General features: G+C 34.9%; 2 protein-coding genes across 4 annotated transcripts in view; one reads left to right on the top strand and one right to left on the bottom strand.

Moving 5' to 3' along the window:
* The window catches only part of Slc3a1 (solute carrier family 3 member 1), a 30,558-nt gene extending 27,633 nt beyond the window's left edge, over positions 1 to 2,925 (top strand). The window contains exon 10 of the mRNA XM_046424970.2: positions 2,313 to 2,925. Coding sequence (XP_046280926.1) covers positions 2,313 to 2,753 — 441 coding nt within the window. The 3' untranslated portion in view covers positions 2,754 to 2,925. The remainder of the gene's footprint in view (positions 1 to 2,312) is intronic.
* The window catches only part of Prepl (prolyl endopeptidase like), a 36,972-nt gene continuing 15,393 nt past the window's right edge, over positions 911 to 22,489 (bottom strand). For 2 of the 3 annotated variants that reach the window (XM_046424944.2, XM_046424953.2), the window contains 11 exons: positions 22,082 to 22,288; positions 20,769 to 20,904; positions 15,901 to 16,117; positions 15,115 to 15,300; positions 12,502 to 12,699; positions 9,082 to 9,257; positions 7,508 to 7,724; positions 5,604 to 5,753; positions 5,092 to 5,215; positions 4,081 to 4,154; positions 911 to 3,710 (listed from right to left, as the gene is read on the bottom strand). In XM_046424944.2, coding sequence (XP_046280900.1) covers positions 3,621 to 3,710; positions 4,081 to 4,154; positions 5,092 to 5,215; positions 5,604 to 5,753; positions 7,508 to 7,724; positions 9,082 to 9,257; positions 12,502 to 12,699; positions 15,115 to 15,300; positions 15,901 to 16,117; positions 20,769 to 20,904; positions 22,082 to 22,288 — 1,775 coding nt within the window. In that variant the 3' untranslated portion in view covers positions 911 to 3,620. The remainder of the gene's footprint in view (positions 3,711 to 4,080; positions 4,155 to 5,091; positions 5,216 to 5,603; positions 5,754 to 7,507; positions 7,725 to 9,081; positions 9,258 to 12,501; positions 12,700 to 15,114; positions 15,301 to 15,900; positions 16,118 to 20,768; positions 20,905 to 22,081; positions 22,289 to 22,489) is intronic. The other variant, XM_046424951.2, reaches the window with a different exon arrangement.

Genomic DNA, 22,489 nt, shown 5'->3' with positions numbered 1-22,489 from the left:
ATCCCCAGTACCAAACAAAAACAATATATATATACATATATATATATATGAAATATATAAATGTATACTTATATAGCCTAGATAGATATTATTTATATATTTTAAATGTATTATTTAAATAAATACATATTTTTTTTTGAGTACAGGGGATTGAACCCTGGGGTACTTAACCACTGAGCCACATCTCCTGCCCTTTTTTTCTTCTTTCTGATGCTGGGGATTGAACCCAGGGCAAAGCAAGCACTCTACCAATTGAGCTATGTCCTCAGCCCCCCTAGTACTTTTTAAAATATTTTATTTAGAGACAAAGTCTCATTGAGTTGCTCAGGGCCTAGCTAAGTTGCTGAGGCTGGCTTTGAACTTGTGATCCTCCTGCCTCAGCCTCATGAGCTGCTGGGATTATGTTCAGCCAAAAATGTATTTTTTAACCTAATCTTTCTATTCTTAGGTATTTGTGCCTCATTTGCACACGTGCAAAATGAGAAATATATAAGGATCTTGAATGAAGCATTGTTTGTAATAGCAGAATACTCTAGAATGATTTAAATATTTTATCAATAGAAAACCAGTTTAATCAATTATGGGACTAGTATGTAGCTTTTAAAATGAGAATATGAGAATAGTTGCAGTGATCTGAGACCGTTTCTAATATGTATTAAATAGTATAGAAAGTAACATGCCACCAGTTATGTAAAGAAAAAAATGTCAACCTATGATTGCATAGGCACAGAATTATTTCATATGATACATTAAAAATGAAAGACTACAAACAGTTAATAATGTCTGGGAGGGAAGCTTGGAAGCTAGGCAATAATGGAAGAAAACCTTTTCATTGTATACATTGGTCTTGTACTTGAGTTTTATACTGTGTGCATGCATTTCTCTAGTCAAAAAATGAAGATATGAAAAGCAGGTTTGGAAATATTTAATAGCAGACAAAATAGAATTCAATATGAAAAGCATTATGAGACAAAGGCAATCAATTTCCAAAAATTGAAAAACAATAACAGTCCACTAAAAATTATGAATCTTTATGTAACAGTAGCTTCAAAATATATAAAACAAATACTCTGAGAAATGCAAAGAGAAAATTGACAAATCCATAATTACAGAAAGAGATTTCAAATTAGATAAAAATAGTAGCTGACACTGAGCACTTCTTATGTGAGCGGCACTGAACTATGCTTTTCATGCATTACCTACACCTACAGAAAATGTTAGTAATAACTTTGACAAGTCATATACATGTACCATAAATACTTTTGTACCTGATAAACAAAGAATACACTTTTTTCCCCAAAACACCCATGAGATATTAATTTAAGACACATAATAAGCACCCACCCCTAAACAACAATAACAACGGTAACCACCACCACCCCAGAAAACATGGCTGGCAACAGTACAATGAAATGAACATTGTTGATTTGGCAACAGCTCTTATGAAGAATAATTTGGCATTATGTATTGGATGTCCATACTCTTTGACATAGTAATTATCTTCTGGTAATCTATCCTAAATAAATATTCCTAAAAGTTGGGAGAGGGGAGTGAAATTATAAGAAAATATTGGAAATGCAAATATTAAAATGATATTATGGAGGTTATATAATGATAGGAAAATGCTTAAAATGTTAAATGGGAAAAAAGCAAGAAAAGTACATTGAATTATATATGTTTTATATAGTTGTAACATAAACCTAAATCTTTAATAGACTTATACTGCCTTTTACTGTTAAAAAAAAAATTTACATTAGTTAACTTTCAGTTTAGGCAGATTTATGTGTGTGTGAATGTGTAATTTTCTGTTCTATCATTAGTTATGCAAGAACCACATCTGCTGAAGTTACAATGATCTCTGCACAGTAGCAACTTATGTGATCCCACAAGAGAGGATAAGTAAGCCCTAATTCATCAAAAGTTCTAAATCCATTGCCTTAATGGCTTTTTTTCTCTCCCAGGCGTTTGGCAGTTATAATACAGATAGAGTAACTTCATTTAGGCAAGTTCAGTATCATTAACTTAGACATGGACATTTGTTCGGAAATCTTGAGTGGAGTCAAAGTGTTTCTGCAACAGTTTTAAGATGGAGCACAGCAGCAGCTCCCAGTTAAGCTCAAAACCTGAATTTTGTAACTTTGATTGGCTTTTATATAAACTATTCTTATGTACTTATTAATGCTTATAATTTGGCAGTTATTTTAAGGGAAAAATAAAGTAAGTTTTGGGGGAAATAATTCCTTTAGATAATAAAATATTTTTAAAAATTCTTGTAATCAACCATTTATGTAAGTGTTCTTTTTAAAAAATAGGTCCAAAAGACTCAGCCCAGTTCAGCCTTGAAATTATATCAAGAATTAAGTCTACTCCATTCCAATGAGTTGCTCTTCAGCAGGGGCTGGTTTTGCCTTTTGAGGAATGACAGTCACTCTGTTGTGTACACAAGAGAGCTGGATGGCATAGACAAAGTCTTTATTGTGGTTCTGAATTTCGGAGAATCAACACAGCTAAATCTACAGGAAATGATTTCAGGTCTTCCTACAAGACTGAGAATAAAATTAAGTACCAATTCTACCTCCAAAGGCAGTGAAGTTGAAACACATGGCGTTTTTCTGGAGAAGGGAGATGGAGTCATCCTGGAACACAACACGAAGAACCTCTTTCATCACCAAACTGCTTTCAGAGATAAATGCTTTGTTTCCAATCGAGCATGCTATTCTAGTGTGTTAAACATATTGTACAGCTTATGTTAGGAACTTCTATGAAAGAGATGGGGACACTGGTATTTGGTTGTGTTGTAACTTCATGTATAGCATGCTGCTGGGTAAACTTCATCTAATTCTTAAGATATTTCGGTAGCTTGAATGTAACTATTTTAGGAAAGGTTCTCAAATGTTTGAAATAATAATAAAATGTTTAAAAGAAGATTGTTGTTGTAGAAACTTTTAACTTTGAGATAACACTGATAAGCAATGATTAGAACACTGTCAATCCTAAGATTATTTGAAAGCTCTAAAGCATTTAAATGACAAAAATGTTTAGCTTTTTTATTAAAATGTATTCAAAGAAACTAGAAGAAAGATTCAATGTCCTAATGTCTATAAATATTCACTAACAAAGAGGAAGGACATCGATTTGTAAACTGTTCAAAGAAAATCCTAGTAAAACAGATAAGAACAAAGTACTGATTGGAAGGGAGGCCTGGGATTCTACAGCCTCCACTCTTTTCCTCATTCTTTTTAGAAGTGGTTGGACACAATACCTTTATTTAATTTATTTATTATTTTTATGTGGTGCTGAGGATGGAACCCAGGGCCTCACATGTGCTAGATGAGTGTTCTACCGCTGAGCCACAACCCCAGCCCCTTCCTCATTCTTTTCTCCATGTCTTTTTAAGGAACATGGTTTAAAAACTGCTTTCCCTATGCTAACAGGCATGTACACCAGTGGAAGAGAACAGTATAGCAACTGTAATACAGACTTCGCAAAATCTGGATGGAGAAGCAACTTTAAAAAAATCACCTAGTAACTTAAAATCTCACTTTTGCTAATAACCCAATTTGGAAATAAGACTATGAAATATTTCAGTGTGTTTCCAATTCCCCGTTGAATGTAACATTTCAGAATTTCAGGTATTTCTTAAGATCCTCGAAAACACTGGTGCTGTCAAGTCCAAGTTCCTCATATAGGAATTTAATCTGGGCTGTAATCTAAAAGAAACACATTTTAATATTAGATAGAAGGATTTTGTGGTAAAATTCCAGTGTTGTGATTCTTTCTTGGTTTATCCATCTTCACCTAACCCTCAAGCCAGCAATTTATGGCAGGAATACTTCTATTTGGGATGGAGACAGAGGCTTCCAATGATCAGGATTCAATTACTTTCTTTAACAGAGCTCCTTCATCAAGTACAGGAGAGAACCTTTTCTCTTGCTTGACTCAGTGACCCATCCTCCCCCTCCTGGGTCTCAGCTAGACCTGACACTTGTGAAGTAGCTCTGTCATAAACCCTGTTATAACCACTGAAAACTTTGAATATATACTTCTCTGTGGCTAACTGAGAAGGGCTATAGAACATACCTTTTTGTGAGAATCTTCAATCACATGATTTCCTCCAGGCTGAATATCTAAAATAATATTGGGGGCCTGATAGCCTGAAAGAGTTAACACATCAAACAATTAGGAAGCCTTTAGAAGATTGAGACACATTTCTTTCTTTCTTTCTTTTTTTTTTGTACCAGGGATTGAACCCAGGGGTGCTTAACTGCTGAGCCATATCCCCAGCCCTTTTGTCTATTTTATTTAGATCCAGGGTCTTACTGGGTTGCTGAGGGCCTCACTAAGTTTCTGAGGCTGGCTTTGAAGTCACGATCCCCCTGTCCCAGCCTCCCAAGCCACTGGGTTTACAGACTGGTGAGACCCATTTCTTCTCTTTTAAGTACTTTATTCAAATAATAGCAAAGGAATAAGGGCAAAACTACCATAATCACCACCAAAGAGAGGGGAGGGGCAAGCAGCAGAAGACAAGTTTCTGAATTAGGGCAAGTGGGAAGAGACCCAGTGGCTAAGATAGCTGGATGGAGGGGCCGTGGCACCATATGGAGAAAGATGTGACTGAGGAGGGAGTCAGCAGCTCTGTGAAATGGAGAGATACTGACTTATAGGTAGGTTCCCTTGGCATGTCTTGGCATGCAATTTCAAGGCAAAAAGGAAAAGTTCTTATTTAATAAAAATGAAAAGAACATCTAGAAGAAACTAAACAGCTAGTTTGGGCACTGAAGCTCCAAAGCAAAACTCTCAGAATCTTTCACAGATTCCCAAGAATAATATCTCAATGGATATCTTTAAATGAATAAATAATTGCATGAGAGTACATTTCTAAGTTTACAGTTGATATTTAAATTTACTTTTTCTTTTTGTCCTTTGAAAAGAGGTGAGACTATTATATACACTTTAGCTGTGTAGTCAACAGAAAAAAATGATTTGTCCTCAATCATGGTCTGATGATTTGGTCTGAAGCTTGAGATGTACTCTGTATGCTAAGGGTTCTAGTCCATCTAGCCACATTCCCTAGGTCCTGGAGTCTCCTACCTTCACCTGTGTCCTTAGTATGCTCCATGACGGCTTCCTTCAGTTTCTCAGTATAGTTAACAATTCCTTTCAGAGGTACACGTTCATCGTTTTCATAAGCTGTGATGTGAATCGAAGGATAATGCTAAAAGAAAATACACGTATGAAGAGTTCACATTACTCCTATGGTCTCTTCCATTAGATCATGAAAAAATAATTGCCTCCAATTTTTTCCCAAGTGTTAGAGGTTTTTTCTCATTTAATATTCTTGAGCGAGCCTATTTGTTACCTAACTTATTTTTGTCTGAAGAGATCATAACTTCATCTCATCTAGTAATTAAGGTATAATAATTATTTTCCTGAAGTATTAAACTGAAAAGACGGAGCATGAACACAATGGTGCTGAAAGATGTTTGGGTATCACAGTGGAGACATCTCTAAAACCCCTGCCTACTCCTGCCTCATCACAGGTAAGCACCCCTTTACTTTCTCTATTACGTCAGGACAGTATATGGCAACCACATTTTTCCTACCTGAGGTTTAATATTTTGATAGGGGCAGTAACGTTTTATGTAGTTCTTGTGCTTTTCATCAGATGAAGGATTCCCCCACTCTTCTAGTTCTTCTAATGTCAGAGGGAGTGTAGTGTCCATCATAGTATTGAGAACATCCAAGAAAGGTGCCTAATAAAAAAAGCCAAAGAAACTTCTTTTTCATCTAAGGAGTTGGCAATGTAAGTTTCAGAAAAATGTTACTTTAAAAATATGCATACTGACACAAGAGAATATATCTCAAGAAGCCATGTGGATTCCCAGAAAATCTGGAAAATATCCAAGGTAAGAGAAAACGACCACTGACTCCTTAGTTTACATGCTTTTCAGCTTTTTCTCTTATTACCAGTCACCACAGCTAGTGGGCTCATCTCTAATTCCTGTTGGCTGCTGAGTCTCTGAATGCTTTTCCTGCATTTGGAAAAATGCCAACCTTATTGGACACAACCTGTCTGTCACTGTAGAGATATTAGATGTATCTCTTTCTTTTTCCCTGAAGCTTAAGAGTAGCAAATTACATAGGTGTCACAGACATGTGCTCCAGACTCTGGAAAGTCCATGATTTAAAGAAGTGCTGATCACGGTGAATTTCTTTGCAAAACTGTGACATTGTCTCCAGTTTGTAGAAGCTGCACTGTTAGCGGGAGGTGATTTGTGCTTGGCAGTGGCAATAGTGGCAACTCTGTTGGGCAGTTCTGTATCTGCCTGGCAGCCTCTGACATTGGTTCTGAACACACATACTCTGACCTAACACCATTTGATAAAACCCCTTTCTGCTTGAATCAGAGTTTTTGGTGCTTGTTATTAAGAACTTTGACTCATACATGAATCCTCCACTGTTGGATGTTTTAGGCTATCTCTAATTCTTCACTAGGATAAGCAACCTGGGATAAATCCCTATACACATATATTTCTGATGGTGTCCTTTCTAATATCTAAAAATAAAGGTTAGTACCATTTTCTTTATATTGTAAATGATTCTGCTATTACTATCTTTGGGGATAGCCCCTTGCCCCCATAATTTAGTGTAGCTGTGTATTTTTTAAACAGATTTATAGGGGCTGGGAGTATAGCTCAGTTGCAAAGCACTTGTCTAATGTGCACGTGGCCCTGGGTTTTATCCCCAGCAATGCCAAAAAGAAAAAAAGAAAGAACTTTTAAAATAGATTCATGGATTAGGGCTATTTAAAATTTATTTATTTACAATAAGCCCACACTGTATACCCTTCGCTCTCAATACAACACTGAAAAACCCTGAAAATAATTTAGTTTCACCATTCCAGTCATTATTTTCCAGAGTAACTAGGAAACAGGAGAATGATAGAGGTAAAATCAAATAGCTATAATATAGCTTAATAATTCTGAACATTAAGACAGCAGAGCATTTTTAGAACAGAGTATTTCAACTAAAGTACAGGAAAACTATACCTCAAAGACCATTAAGAATGTAGTATTTAAAAATAGCCCTTAAAATCAGTACTAAAATGTTGATGGGCAGTGTGTTGAACTGACTAGTATGAGTCACAGGGTACACAGCATTTGGTCACAGATACCCCACCCCCTTGTGGAACTGTGAGGCACAGATGCTTCATCTTTTCCCCACCAATTCTAAATACTCACACAAAGAGAAAATGATCAATGGGAATAGCCATTAACCTTTTAGTGGAATCCTTACAAATTCGTAAAGAACACTGTCAGAGAATAATATGTACAGAGTAAATACTGTGATTAAAATTATTTTAGAAGTTTTCCTAGATCTACAATTTTGTTTAAACTGAAAAGCTTTGTTACATTCTGAGGCTGTGGTAAAACCATAACAGAATTTTTTTTTTTTTCTTTCTGAGTCTATGACTCAGGCCTCCATTTTGTAAGCAGAGTGTACTTACCTCCAAAGTCACAGCTCTCAGGATCTCTGGACTAGAATTACACAATGCTCCCACAAGCACCCCTCCAGCACTGAAAGCAGTCAGGGTTGTTAGACTTGGCTGAGAAAAGCCTTGGCCATGAAGCGTCTTAATGCAAGCCTCTAAGTCAGCAAGGCCATTGAGTTTTTTAGTTAGTCGGCCGTCAGCATGCCACTGGAGGCCCAACTCACCACCACCCCTGAAATTAAAGGGCGAAAAAAATTTTAGTAGAAAAAAAATGATACAGATGTAGGTAGAGGTCAGCAAATTATGATTCGAAGCCCGTTTTTATTTATTTTTTTTTAATGGATCTCCAGCTAAGAACTGTTTCTACATTTTTAAAGGCTAGGGAGAAAATAAGTAGGAGGATGTAACAGAGATAGTGTGCAGCCTGTGAGGCCTAAAATGTTTACTATGCAGTTTTTTTTGGTGTGTGTGGTTTTGGGGATCAAGTGGAGGAACCCGGTTATCCTCTAACACTGAGCTATGTTCCCATGTCACTATCTAGTTCTTCAGAGAAAAAACTTAATAACCTCTAACATGGACAACAAAAGACTGATCCAATAAATAAGTTTTGAGTGCCTGTCTACTACTTATCAGAGGTTGTCTAAGTGCCTGCCAACCTTATAAACAAGAAAACATTCCCACGGAGATCAAATTTTGTGAAGAAAAAGTTACTATAAGCATTGTGGTCACTGCTGTAACAGTGTACTTAGGTATCACAGAGCAGAGGAAAGAACATTCCACCCTTCACATTAGGAGTAATGTGAAAGAAGAATATGAGTTTTTAGAAAGGCCTCAAGACAGAAAAGATACAACATGTAGAAGGGCAAGGAGGTGGCAGAGCATGTAATTTGAAAGGACATGATAGATGCCGCTAGAGATAAGCCAAATCATTGACAGCATTAAACTGAGGAATCTGGATGTTGTTCTGGAGATGAAGTGGGAAGGACTTTTAGCAGAAAAAAAATTATATTTGTGTTATATGGTGGTATATGCCTGTAATCCTACTGATTCAGGAGGCTAAAGCAGGAGCATCACAAGCTCAAAGTCAGTCGCAGCATCTAGTGAGGCCTTAATCAATTTGATGAGACCTTCTCTAAATAGATAAATAGGGATGGGGATATGGCTCAGTGGTTAAGTGTCCCTGGGTTTAATCCTTGGTACCAAATTACATATATATACACACACACATACATACATACATACATGTAATATATTTTTGTCTTGAATACAACTAAAATAAAATGGAAGTTAGATTGGAAAAGTCTGGTATACAAGGCTGTTTAAAAAAAACCTAAACTCCAGGAAATCAGATGGAAATAATAATGTAACCATGTACAGAGACTGATACATATATTCAAGAATCTCCAAAGCCTATCCTTTTGCTCTTTGGTTCATATAATCTGTTACTGAATCAAATTCTACGGAGCACAGGATTTAGGAGTATATATAACACTAACACTACAAAAGAGAAAGTTTTTGCTCCCCAATATATTGTTATTTTAGATATGTTACCACGTTTTGGAACTCTCATGCTAGGTGTGCTGACTTACCTAACATGGCAATATGCTAATATCCATCCATCATCTACCAAGACCCTCCTCTCAGGTCTGAAATTCATTTTCAAATCCATTCCATAAGCTCCATATACATGTACCAGGAGAGGTTTCTTCTGTAAATCCTCAGAGTCCGTTTTGTGGAAAATAGTCATTGGCACTAATTTTCCATCCTGGAAATAAAGAATAACTATATATGTAAAGAAGTGACTTTTAAAGCAGTGTTACCCCTACTTTAAAATAAGCTGAAATGTACTTTCACTCCCTTATGTGCTATTTATTGGTGTTGAATATAAAATTTATTTAAAATAAGAGGAGTTATGATCTCTAAAAATATATCACAGTTCTTGGTTTCAGTAGCCTGACCTACTGTATTAACTTTAGAAAAGAACAGCAAGACTGGTTTGAAAACCTTTTATTAAACACAGCTTTCTATAACAGTGAAGTGACTTTTTAAAAGCGTTCTTTATTACTTAATATTACTGTAATTTCTTTCTTTCAGAGCAAGCCAAAATACCTATTAAGTTTGGAAATCCTAGTACAAAATTCTTCCTATGCCTAAGGAATTTCTCATCTTTGCATATTTACAAATAAGGTGACCAAAAGTCTTTATCATTTTCCCATCCTCTATGAGCAAAATTCTAAACCATTAGAACTGACACTATTGACAGCCACTCACATCTTCTTCAAATCCCTATTTATCTTTATTAAAAAAAAATTTAAGGGCTTAAAGTAAATTTCATAAAATTTAACAGTTAAGTAGCTTTTAGATCATCTAATATTCCCCTATGTAGCTTAAACTCATCAACCCCAGATGACCATAACCCTTTGGGCAGAAATAATGCAAATAATGGAACTACTTTTGATCTTCCTCATAAAAAAGGATGGAGAAGGGCTGGGGCTGTAGCTCAGTGGTAGAGTGCTTGCCTAGCACCTGTGAGGCACTGGGTTTGATCCTCAGCAACACATAAAATAAAATAAAGGTGTAAAATAAAGGAATAGATATAATAACTGCCCTATTGAAGTGTGCAGTACTTTATTTGATAAGCTAATATAATCACAGAAGAAAAATGCAAAAAAAATATTAATAGAAAAGCATGAATTTCCATATGGAAAATAATACAACCAAGTCACTTACCCTATTTTTTTCATCTTCATTTTGAAAACTTCAATGTAGGGCAATAAGTAGAGTGTCATCAGATTGGCAGGAAATCTCATTCTTTTCACACTACTATTCGCTTGTGACAGCCCAAGTGAATTTTCACTCTTCAGTAAGATTCATTCTTATAAATCTTTTTTTTGGGGGGGGGGCGGGGATTGAACTCAGGGCACTTAATCACTGAGCCACATTCTCAGCCCTTTTTTGTATTTCATTTTAGAGGCAAGGTCTAACTGAGATGCTTAGCGCCTTGTTGCCAAGGCTGGATTTGAACTCTCAATCCTCCTGCCTCAGCCTCTGAAGCTGCTGAGATTACAGGTGTGTCACCATGCTTGGCTGTATTATAAATCTTGATATAGACTAATTTATTAAAAAAAAAAAATCTTGGTCTTTCCATCCCTCTGCCTTTTCCACAACTTCAATTATATAATCAGAAAAAATTGCTGATTGAGAACTTGTGAAAAGGAAGAGATAAAAATAGTAGGTAGTCCCTGTCATGGGCTGGATCCCAGAATTGATCAGCAGCACATGAAATGCCCGTGGAAAGGAATGGCACCTTCCATTTAGCACTGCTTCTCCCCTAATGCCTGAAGAAACCCTTGACTCTACAAGAACTTAGGTTAACTGTTCTTTCCATTTGGGGTAATTAACAACATTTTGGCAGACTGCTATAATCTCATATTTGTAAAACTAAACAAAACCTAAAAGTATTTATCTTGATGACACACAAACCAACCAAAAAACAACTGAAGGCATTTAACTAAATGGTTAACAACAATTTTTTCTAAGAAATGCAGCAAATAGGACTGAAAAGTAGTAATGTAAACACTGTACATTCTGTATTTTGCATTTATTCTAACAATATTTTGCTTTTGCAATTTGAAAATAAGATTAATATTTGCTTAAAATATTAAAAGAAAACAATGGATTAAAGAAAAAAATTCATAAGGAAAAAAGGTCTGTTACAATTTCTTTGTTAGAATACATGAAATTACTTGAAATATGATATGCTAAGGTCTGAAAATTCCTTAAATTCAAAGTTAGTTTATTATTTGCATCAATTTGTAAATTCTGTATTTTGCCTATACCTTGAATATGGATTTGTTATTTCCTTTTTTCCCTCTTGTAGTATTATGGATAGAACCCAGGGCATTCCATTAGTGAGCTACTTCTCCAGCCTTTATAATGTGAAGCATTATATTGCTAAGGTTGGCCTCAAATTTGCAGTCCTCTAGCTTTAGCCCGAGTAGCTGGGATTATAGGAGTGTGTTGCCCTGCTTCTTATTTCCTTTTAAATTTCTTCTCTCTCTCTAATGCTGTCCTTAGTAATCTTTTCTCCTCTATTTTGGCTTTTCTATCCTCCTTTATACTTCTTTTTGTGTGTGGTACTGGGGATTAAACCCAGGAAGTGCTATGCCATAGATCTATATCTCCAATTCTTTTTATGTTTTATTTTGAGACAGAGTCTTGCTGACTTGCTCAGGTTGGCCTTGAACTTGTGATTCTCCTGCCTCGGCCTCCCTAGTAGCTGCGATTACAGGTATGTATCACAATATCCAGTCTACACTTCTTTCGTTTTTTTTTTTACACTTCTTGAATTGTATCATTTCTCCACACACTCTGCGCTTTACAGAAAATGAGATCGTTTGCCCCTTTCTAGCTTACTTAGTCATCCTAGAAGTCTTATCTGGGACAATATTCCTCAGAGAAGGCTTTCCTGATCTCTGCAAACTAGCTAATCGCCCTTAGCTATAAGATTTCACTGCATTCAGTACATCTTCCTTTGCAGCAATCAGTATTATTAGTAATTATTTATTCAACCTCTGGCATCTTCCTTGTTAGATTTAAGTTCCATGAAATGCCCATGGAAAGGAATGGCACCTTCCATTTAGCACTGTTTCTCCCCTAGCAGCAACTATATTTGTCTAGTTCACCCCAGTCAGCTGCTACCATACCTTCATAATTAATGCCATAACTGCAAACCAGCCTTATTTACTTAAAGTTTTCTTTAACTCAACTTTTTAAATTCAAACAAAAACAACACTTGAGATAAAGGGTTTAACATGCTACCAATAAATTTTTTAATTCATGTTAAAATGAAGACATGAGCATTAAAGTTAAAAAACAATCTATGTATTCCCTAAAATCATTTGAGCCTTACTGTGGTTGAAAAGATCAATTGGTATTGATGTAATTCCAGAAACTGCACAGTATGCTTTTAATAAAGAGGAGCTGAAAGTTGATTCTAAAAGACCTACCTTGCTTTTGGCTTCTAGACGTAAAACACGACTAGTTTTTGTAATTGGGTCCTCATGCCCAGTTTCCTCAAATAGTTTGCCTTCTGCAAACTTATATGTGTAATATTTTGGGGGTCTTATTGGAGAGCAGAGTTGAAAGGGGCAGTTCTTTGGGTCAGAATTTGTATCCATGATGAATCCACAGGCCCAAGGAGGGAGCTAAAGGAATAAAACAGTTATTTTCACTCTATTTCTATACTAAGTATCACTAATTAAGTTTCTGAGTCAGCCTCAAACAAGATGATGTGGACATCTAATTTACTTTCTGTCACCACAAGTTTCATTTAAGAATTACATCACCACAACAAAATATGTTTCAAGTAAAAATCAAAACTCTATATTAATGACCAATAAAATAAGGAAAAAATTATAGGAAAGGTTTATATATGATTCTAGATTTACGAGAAATCTCCTTTAACACAGAAGTTTATTTGAGGATGTAAAATTGGGCAGTAAAATAGCAGAATGATTAAGAATTAAGAGCAAATGAAACAGTAATTCCAGAACCCAGCAATAGCCATTCTCACAAACACAAAATCCCTCACAGGTGTGTTTTGCATAATTTTCCACCAGTCCTTAGCCTGCTGCCTGGACAGCCCAGCAATGACAGTTATTATTCCAGGGCTACAAACGGGCTCAGCAGCACTAAAGCATTTACAATTTGTTTCTAACTTTAGCTTCCAGGCTAACCATTGTGCAGAACAAAACCCTTCCACGCACATCTACTCTGAGAGACTCACAGCTATTATGCTTAAGATTCTTAACTTTAAGAAAAAAGGAAAGGAATCAAAATTTATTCTCTTGGATCAGCAGGGTCCAGCTTCAAGCCTTCCACTAACATTCCACTTACACCTTTTAAAGAACTCTGGTAAGCAGGTTGACGGAGTGTTAGAAAAGGTACTAAGAGTCAGAACGTTAAAAGAAAATTGCCTTTCTTTTCCTGAGTAATTGTAGAAAGAGCAAATTCCTTAGAAAATCAGAGGTCTTGGCACAGCAACATCATTGGCAGGCATTACTGAAAAAGGGTAGATGGGGGATGTGTGAATAAAAAGCACACTATTTAACCTGCAGAATCTATACATGAAGAATTTATGTTCACCAAGCAAATTTCTTTTAATTAATCCAAAGAATCTATTTGTGAAACACTACTAAGTACATGCATTTGCAATGTCTAAAAGTTCCTGACTTATCCTCTAAGATTGAGGATTACAGAAAAAAGCAATACTGCAAATGTCATGACCAGGCATCAGAGTGACGGTACAGGGTTCCTTAGTCCACAGAAAAACAAGGTTTTCTGTTTCTGGTGGGACTTTAGGACCATTTCCATATGATGCGTGTATTAAGCTGTCTCAGTTTTAAACTAACTGGCACCAAGATTATAATTCTAATCATGACCAAAACTGCTCCAATGGACTTTATAAAGTTTGACCAGATAATACAAAAGTAAGTTTTAACTATCACTAGCCTACTGAGATAAGCCTGCAGTGAATCTGTTTATATTAATAGACAGCACCCAAATATATATTGGCCAGGTGATAGGCAGACATTCCATATATATTTGACAGAAACAAGTTTGTTTCTAGCACTCTGACAGCATTTAATTCAAAGAATTCTTCAGACATAACATGCTGAAAGAAAATAGTAGGTAGTCCCTGTCATGGGCTGGATCCCAGAATTGATCAGCAGCACATGAAATGCCCGTGGAAAGGAATGGCACCTTCCATTTAGCACTGCTCTTTTTCCAAACAAAACTGATGTTAGTACAATATAAAAAAAATTCCCAATTTATTTAAATTATATATACCAACTGCCTAATATAACTTCTTTTTGTGGAAAAAAAATGCAACCAGAAAACACTGGTAATATAACAAACAAGTCAGAAAGCAATATAAGATGGGTTTACATTTCCATTCAGTGGCAGAAACATAGGGCACATAACCACTGCCTTACTAAGGATGTGGGACTTGGGAGCAGAAGTCAGTGGCTGGACACTGAGTTATTGCTATACTTACAGTTGTGAAGATATCATATAGAAATGTGGAGAAAGAGAAATATAATGACACTTAACTACTCCTGAAGACCATACTGATAGGCAGTATTTTAAGTAAAACTGCATTAAAAGCATGGTCCTCCAAATAATTCTAAAATAAACCTGATAAATATCCAGTATACAGAATTACTTTTAAGAAAAAGGACACAGAAGATGGAAGGAGAACTTCATTGTTATACAGAATACATGTATGATGTTGTAATGAGAAAAAAAAAGTGTGTCACATTAGATTGGATAGAGAGAAAGGATGGGAGAGGAGGGGAGGAGTAGGGAGGATAGGAAGGGCAGCAGAATAGAATAGACAATTTGATTGATGTATGTACATTCCATGTATGTATTATATGTCAAAATGCATTCTACTGTCATGCATGACTAAAAAAATAAATATATAAAAATTAAAAAAAAAAAACAAAAAGGAAAAAAAAAAGAAAAAGGACATGATATTATTTAAAATCTGATAATCTGTTAAGCTAAACATATATGTATTTTGGTTAACACTACTGTCTTTTGAAAATAAGACATACCTTCAGAGATCGCACTGAATCATCAGCCAGACCAATCACATTAACATAAAGCAGATTGCTGTGTTTCAAGAATAGAACACAGTGATCCTTAAACATGTCCAAGTCTACAACTTTTGTATTTCTCTTCATTGTGAAAAACAAATCCCAATTCATAATAGCAGGGGTATCAGCTGCTGTTCTCATTAGCTGTGTGGAACAAGAAAAAAACCTAGGTAATAAAACATGAAGGATACAGCATCCAAAGATGAAAGCTAGACCATACCAGTTGTCACTATTTTATGAAAAGCAGAAGAAATTAGCTCTGCATCAGGAACGAAGTGTGAACTTCACCCTGGGAATAAGACCAGGCCAGCCTGCTGGGTGGTGAGACCTAGTGCATATGGCAGTGCTTAGCTGACAGCCAAGAGGCAGACATTTAGGTAAGGGCACCGACAAACCAGTGGATTATGGATGCGTCGGTGAGTCTAGTGGAGCACAATCCCAACGGCCAACTCGAAAATCTTGAGTTTATAAATTTGCTCTTTTAAGCCACTTAGGTTTAGCTTTGATAACATAATCAGTGTAGAATTGTTTCACTTACTAACCTTTTGGGATCAATTAAAATATATAGAGGCACTGATGCTAAGGGAATAGAAATGGGATTGGTTATGTATAGGGAGGCAGCATCAATTTCTAAACTTTTGTAACAAGTCAACAAAACAATCATATAACTCTTACAGCAAGAACTGTTGAGGGAGGTGCCACACTTAACAGTCCGAGAGGAGACAAGTCAGAATCTAGAATTACCTTGAATTCTGTAGGCTCTCCAACATTAGTGAGAATGTACAATTCATCATCTCTGTGTTCAACATAGTAAAGGACCCCATGTATTCGCTTCTGGATAAGTACTGGTGGGTCCCAAGGGCTCAGGCCATCTATCAACCACACTTCGGAAGTGGTCTTGTTCATAATATTTATGGTAAGGAAACGACTATCTTTTGTAAGATAAAGGAAAACAAAATAGCTAGAGAGAGAGAGAGAGAGAGAGAGAGAGAGAGAGAGAGAGAGAAAGAGAGAGGAGAGAGCTCAGTAAATTTCAAATGGGTGCTACCTTACTATTTCATATACATGTTAATTATTTATTTATGATTTATATATTTTTTTAGATGAACATAAGCCCTTTATTATATTTTTTCCTGTGGTGCTGAGGATTGAACCCAGTGGCTCACACATGCTAGGAAAGCATTCTACCACTGAGCTACAACCCCAGTCTTATACGTTATTTGTAATGCAGATAGAAAGATTTTCTAATTCCTTAGTGAATACTTATTGCAAATTTAAAAATTGGTTATTATTTTTCACATTCTCCTCCCAAAGTCATTTAAAATTATTTTTTTTATCATAAATGTTTTTCAAACAGAGAAGTTGCTAAAAGAACTGTAGAGAAAATACCCATTGCTAACATTTTCCTTTATCACCTTTCTATGTATTCATTAATCCATCTTTATTTGGATGCATGGTAAGGCAAACTATATACTTCATCTTTCAATGACATTAATAGATTCTAGGGCTTTCTGCTGAGAAAAGGAAATAAACTTTCTAGAGGAGATATGAAATAGGGAAGAAAAGAGACAGAATGTATCCTTATTTTGTATTTTCTCTGTATCTTAGATTTCTTTTTTTTACTGTTCTTCTAATTTTTATAACATAATAAAACATTAAGAAGAAAAATCCTCACAAACTCACTAAGATAATACATTTAAAAACTTAATGGAACTTATGTTTTCCATTTTTCCTTTTAAGGTTTATTTATATTTCATGGATGTCTTTAAACAGATAAAATTATACTACAGATGTAAGTTTTGATTCTGCATTTATTTCATATAATGTTGCTACTTCCCCCTACATTTAAATATTTATGATTACTATTATTAATGTCTAATATTCTATCAGGTTGAATCTTAAAATTTAGATTTTAATGTTTCATTGTAAGAAAGAATATTCATGAATATCCTTTCCTCTTCTCTGACATTTACAATTATTTTCTTAGTATCCCTTTTTAGGAACTGAAATACTAATTTAATGATGAGTATTTTTATGATTTATAAATATACCCAAAATTAAGGGCATTATACTATTTCATACTGGTACACTAGATGGCTTTAAATGTTATGTTTACATTTTTCTTATTATAAAAACAGTCTAGGTCTAGGGTTGTGGCTCAGTGGTAGAGAGCTCGCCTAACACATGTGAGGCCCTGGGTTTGATCCTCAGAACCACATATACAATAAAAAAAAGGTATTGTGTCCACCTACAATTAAAAAAAAAAAAAAAAAATATATATATATATATGTATATATATATATATATATATATATATATATATATATACACATACACATACGTATTAAAAAAAGCAGTCTATACTGAAATATTGAAAAAGGTAAAGGACAATGATAATTCTGAAGCCCACTCCAGAAATAAGCCCTATTTATATTTTGGTAAAATTTCTTCTGTATTTCATGTTTTGGTCAACCGTATTTCTTTTGTGCAATGTCTGTGTCCACATTAAATTTGAGATGTAGTTTAAATTCTTGGTAGGTAGGGCTGGGGATATAACTCAGTTGGTAGAGTGCTTGCCTCACATGCACGAGGCCCTGGTTCAATCCCTAGCACCACACACACACACACACACACACACACACAATTGGTAAGTAAACACATACCAATATGTATATAAATTTATCCTCATAAATTAAGAATAGTAACATATTTTTGATAAAAATACTTTCCTCCATTTTGTTGTCTAGATTTTTTAAATTACGGCATTTAATATTTTAGGTAGGCAAGGATACTGGCACTACGCATTCTAATTTATTCAGTGATTTTATGCTTTGGAAATATTTCAATCAAGGTTGAGTAAAATACTTATATTTTCATCTCTTTCTTTTGGGGGAGTTTCTTTTTTTCAGTAGACTTTTTAAATCTCTTAACATTATATACCAACATGATGAAAATTATTTTTTCCCAAATAGTCAATATTTCCCACAGCATCACAAAATAGTAACTATTTTCATTAGTCTGTGATGTCTCTTTTCTTATCTAAGTGTTCATACATACAAAGGTCCATTTTAGAGTTATACTCTAGACTGTTATTTGTCTGACAATTTATATTACCTTAGTTGTTGTAGTTTCATATGTTTTAGTGTAGGACTGTAGGGCAAGTCCCCTACCATACTTTGCTTTCTATTGCCAACACTTTGTTATTTTTATCTATTTTATTTGATTGTTTTGTGATGATAAGTCAAAGCACAAATTACTTGGTAGACATATAGTTATAGGAAAGTGAGAATACAAGTGGCTCTGTAGTAAAATGTTTCTTAGAAAAAGGAGCAAAGAACCTGAAGGACTAGAGCCTACTCCTTTTTCCCCATTTACTTCTATTGGTACGTTTATTTTCCCAAATTGTTTAAAAAATAATAATGGTTATGATGAAAGATAAGAACAATAGAAAAAAGATCCTTTGTTAGTACTTTGATATATTTTCTTTTAATTTTTTTAAAAAAGATGGATTTTTTTTTTTCCTTTTAAAATTTAAAAATTTTCAATATACAGCTGGGTACAGTGGCGCATGCCTGTAATCTCAGTGGTTTGGGAGGCTGGGACTTCAAAGCCAGCCTCAGCAAAAGCAAGGCATTAGCATGAGTTGCTTAGTGAGACCCTGTCGCTAAATAAAACACAAAATAGGGCTGGGGATGTGGCTCAGTGGTTGAGTGCCCCAGAGTTCAATCCCCAATACCAACAAAAAAAAAACCAAAATTATATAATAATTTCCAAAATTTCAAGTTTCAATAATTAAATTTCTTTTTTCTTATTATTAATTGTAGAGGCAGACATTATGCTTGCATGTGTAGCAAACTCCAATTTCCCATTCTGCAATATTATCTGGATATATAAGTGGTGAGTTTGAAATGATTTGCATGGATTTTTTTTTTATACTAAGACTTTTTTTTATACCTTTGTTTATATATATACAAACAAATATATATGATTTTTACGTGGTGCCAGGGATTGAACCCAGTGCCTCATGTATATTAGGCAAGCACTTTACCACTGTGCCATAACTGTGAAATTGAGCAGGAGATGGTTTCCCCAAGCTCAATCATATGATCAGCATGTAGAGAAGTAAGGAAGTAAGTCTAGAACCCTCCTTGCTAGACAGTAGAAAGGATCATTCCAAGTCAATTACCTTTCTTACCTAAAGATTTAGCTTCTTTGTACCACAAAGGAAGAGAAGGAATGAACAGTTAGCAGGTGCCTGTTTTGCTGCTTACCGCTGCACAATTCTAGGTTACCTTTAACTAACTGGATTTCAACTTACTAATTTCTAAGAACGTTACAGATGTATTTTTAAAATTCCTCATGAACTATCTAAGATGTCAAGTTTTGGTATGGCATGCAGGTTACTCTGAGCCTGCTTCACTGAGATTTTTGGCATTTGGATACCCAGAGGCTTCAGAGACCTGGCCACTTCCTGTGCTTTTCTAATTTAGCCCTGTTCCTGGTTCCTTGACCCATGAATAGCATTCACACTAGAAAAAACAAGTTTTGAGGCCTGGGGAAAAATGGTTATTTTTCAGTGACTTAAAAAATCAGGTCCTCAGGGCTGGGATTGTGGTTCAGCGGTAGAGCACTGTCCAGCACATGTGAGTGAGGCTCTGGGTTCAATCATCAGCACCACATAAAAAATAAATAAACAAAATAAAGGTATTGAGTCCAACTACTTCTAAAAAATAAATATATAAAAAAATTAGGTCCTTTAATTCTGTCTAGATCCTTCCCTTTAGAATCTAAATGGTTCTCTCCTTAGAATATGTAAATTACATGGCTCTGGAAATATTTGAAAATAAAAAAGTTAACATTCAAAATGCACTAATCTTTAGGAATATATTAACAGGCATTCTGCCTGAAAATGATTTTTAGAGACACTCTGCCACCAAAATAAAATTAAAAAAATTTTTTTGAATACATCTACTGAAGTACTAGAAACAAATATGATAAAGAACCCATCTGGCAGAGGTTTTTTCCTAGTCATATGTGCAATAACAACTTTTTAAAAAACAGGCAGCCAGGGGCTGGGGTTATGGCTCAGCAGTAGAGCACTCGCCTTGCACATGCAAGGCCCTGGGTTCAATCCTCAGCACCATACAAAAATAAATTAAAAAAAAAAAAAATAAAATGTATATATAAAAACAAATAAACAAACAAAACAGGCACCCAAATCTGGGCTAGTAGGGGCAGATAAAATGAAATGATAAAGTCAGTTTGGCACACTATCTGTAGATTAGTTCTATGGCTCTACTAAAGATTTAGTATATGTAACTTTGGGGAATCAATTTTACCATCATAGATTTGTTGAAGTTAAATTACATTTTTTTTCCCTCTAAAAAATTTATTCAGAAATTGTCCAATCTACATTGTTAAATGATGTATGAGGTCTACCATGTATTTGTGTTTGAAGATAACCAGTCTCTGATTTTGAACATAAACAATTAATAAAAGAATGATCACCATAGCCTTATTATGCAAAAATTAACATTTCAAGTCAACCAACACCAGTACTTCTGTAACTGGAAAACCATTCTGGAGAAAAGGACTTAACTGCATTTTAGTACCTTGGGTCTTTTTCTGTGTAAAAACGTTCATTACGTTTGTTATCACCAAAAGTGGCTCGATATACATCATGACAGCGAAGATTCCTCTGGAAGGTGTAGAATAAAACATCTTCATCTTCTTCGTCCTTCACCCATTCTGAAAGAAAGTAATTAAAAGAATAAGATGTAGTTACCTACATACAGGAAAAAAGAAAATACAAAAAGCATGGTCCATTCTAGTTTTGAGTGCCAAAGAGAAAAGATGTGCAAGTATATATCCCTAGAAATCAAAATAGAACATAGGCTTGACTGTACCAGCCTGTGTTATATATGAGCCTGAGTGTTTTCCAGAAAATAAAACACTACTCTATTGATTTTAAGTTTTCAAGTAGTTTAGATTCATGCTACTTAAGTTTCTAAATAAGATCTAATGTTCAACATTTAGGAAAGAGACCGATAAAATCACATTTGCTTTCAGAGATGAATTATGTTTAAATTTATAATTTTAAGTCTGAAGAAATATTGGATCACTTTATGACATGCCTCAATCTCTTCTGTGTTGTTTCAAGCCTTAGAACATCTCCAACTATTAAATACATTTGAATGATGGTTCTTCAGAACCTGTCAATGGAAGTCTGCACACAATTACATCATGATTGCCACCTGGCTGATAGTGATTATAATAAGACATCATATATTATGCATCCTGATTTCAGAGGTTAAAATACACAAAATATATGTTTTAGAATCCATGTCATAGGGTATAATATCAATTCACCGCAAAGTCATTTAGTAAAACAACGGGGAAAATGAAGGCAATGAAAAGGGAGGACAAAGTATCAATATATCTACCACTAAACTAAAAGATGATTTTATTATTAAAAATGTCACAGCTTCCACTTATAAATCAGTTAGTTCAACATGTTCCAAAGCTCCTTAGTGGTGACTTTGGCCATCTGCTGCAATACTATTGCTTTATGAGACAACATAAAATTAAAAAAAAAAAAAAAAAAAAAAAAGAAATCCACACATAAAGTTGAATAAAATGTTAAAATGCAAAGATTTATTCTACATAATAAACTGGCAAAGAATTATTAATATATCAAAATATACTATACAACTAGGACTTTGACTGTAACTCTTAAAAATATGAGCATAGGGGTTGTGGCTGTGGCTCAGCAGTAGAGCGCTCACCTAGCTCATGGATTTCCTATGGACACAGGGACACACACACACACACACACACACACACACACACACACACACGGTTAAAAAGCATGGTCAGTTCTCTCACTTTTGCCTTTTCAACCCAGACCATTTGGTTGGTGGCTTACCAAAACTGGACACATTTGGGAAAGAAGCTTCCATTACTGGCTGATCACTAAGCTTCACAACTACACAGGTGGATGCTTCAGAATCCTCTGTCCTTATCTTGGCAGCTACATATTTCTCATCCGGAGCAACTCTGATACAATCAATGAAGGGCTGGTCTAATTTCAGTTCCTCCAAATTGAATAAAACTTCATAATTATCATTGTCTGCTGTATAAAGAAAAGTATGAAAGAGATAACTACAAGATGTACTTTAATAGAATTTTAAACTGTATTTTAACTTTTTAAATTAACATTTCCTTTTTGAAAATTAAAAAAAATTTTTTTTAGTTGTTGATGAACCTTTATTTTATTTATTTATATGCAGTCCTGAGACTCAAACCAGTGCCTCACACATGCTAGGCAAGCGCT

The sequence above is a fragment of the Marmota monax genome, unplaced genomic scaffold (assembly GCF_021218885.2).
Source record: "Marmota monax isolate L192 unplaced genomic scaffold, Marmota_monax_Labrador192_F-V1.1 WCK01_AAM20220418_F8-fsc00015, whole genome shotgun sequence".
In the NCBI taxonomy this organism is placed as follows: Eukaryota; Metazoa; Chordata; class Mammalia; order Rodentia; family Sciuridae; genus Marmota; species Marmota monax.
Note: the sequence above shows the minus strand (reverse complement) of the source record. Positions and strands in the feature narration are given on the sequence as shown.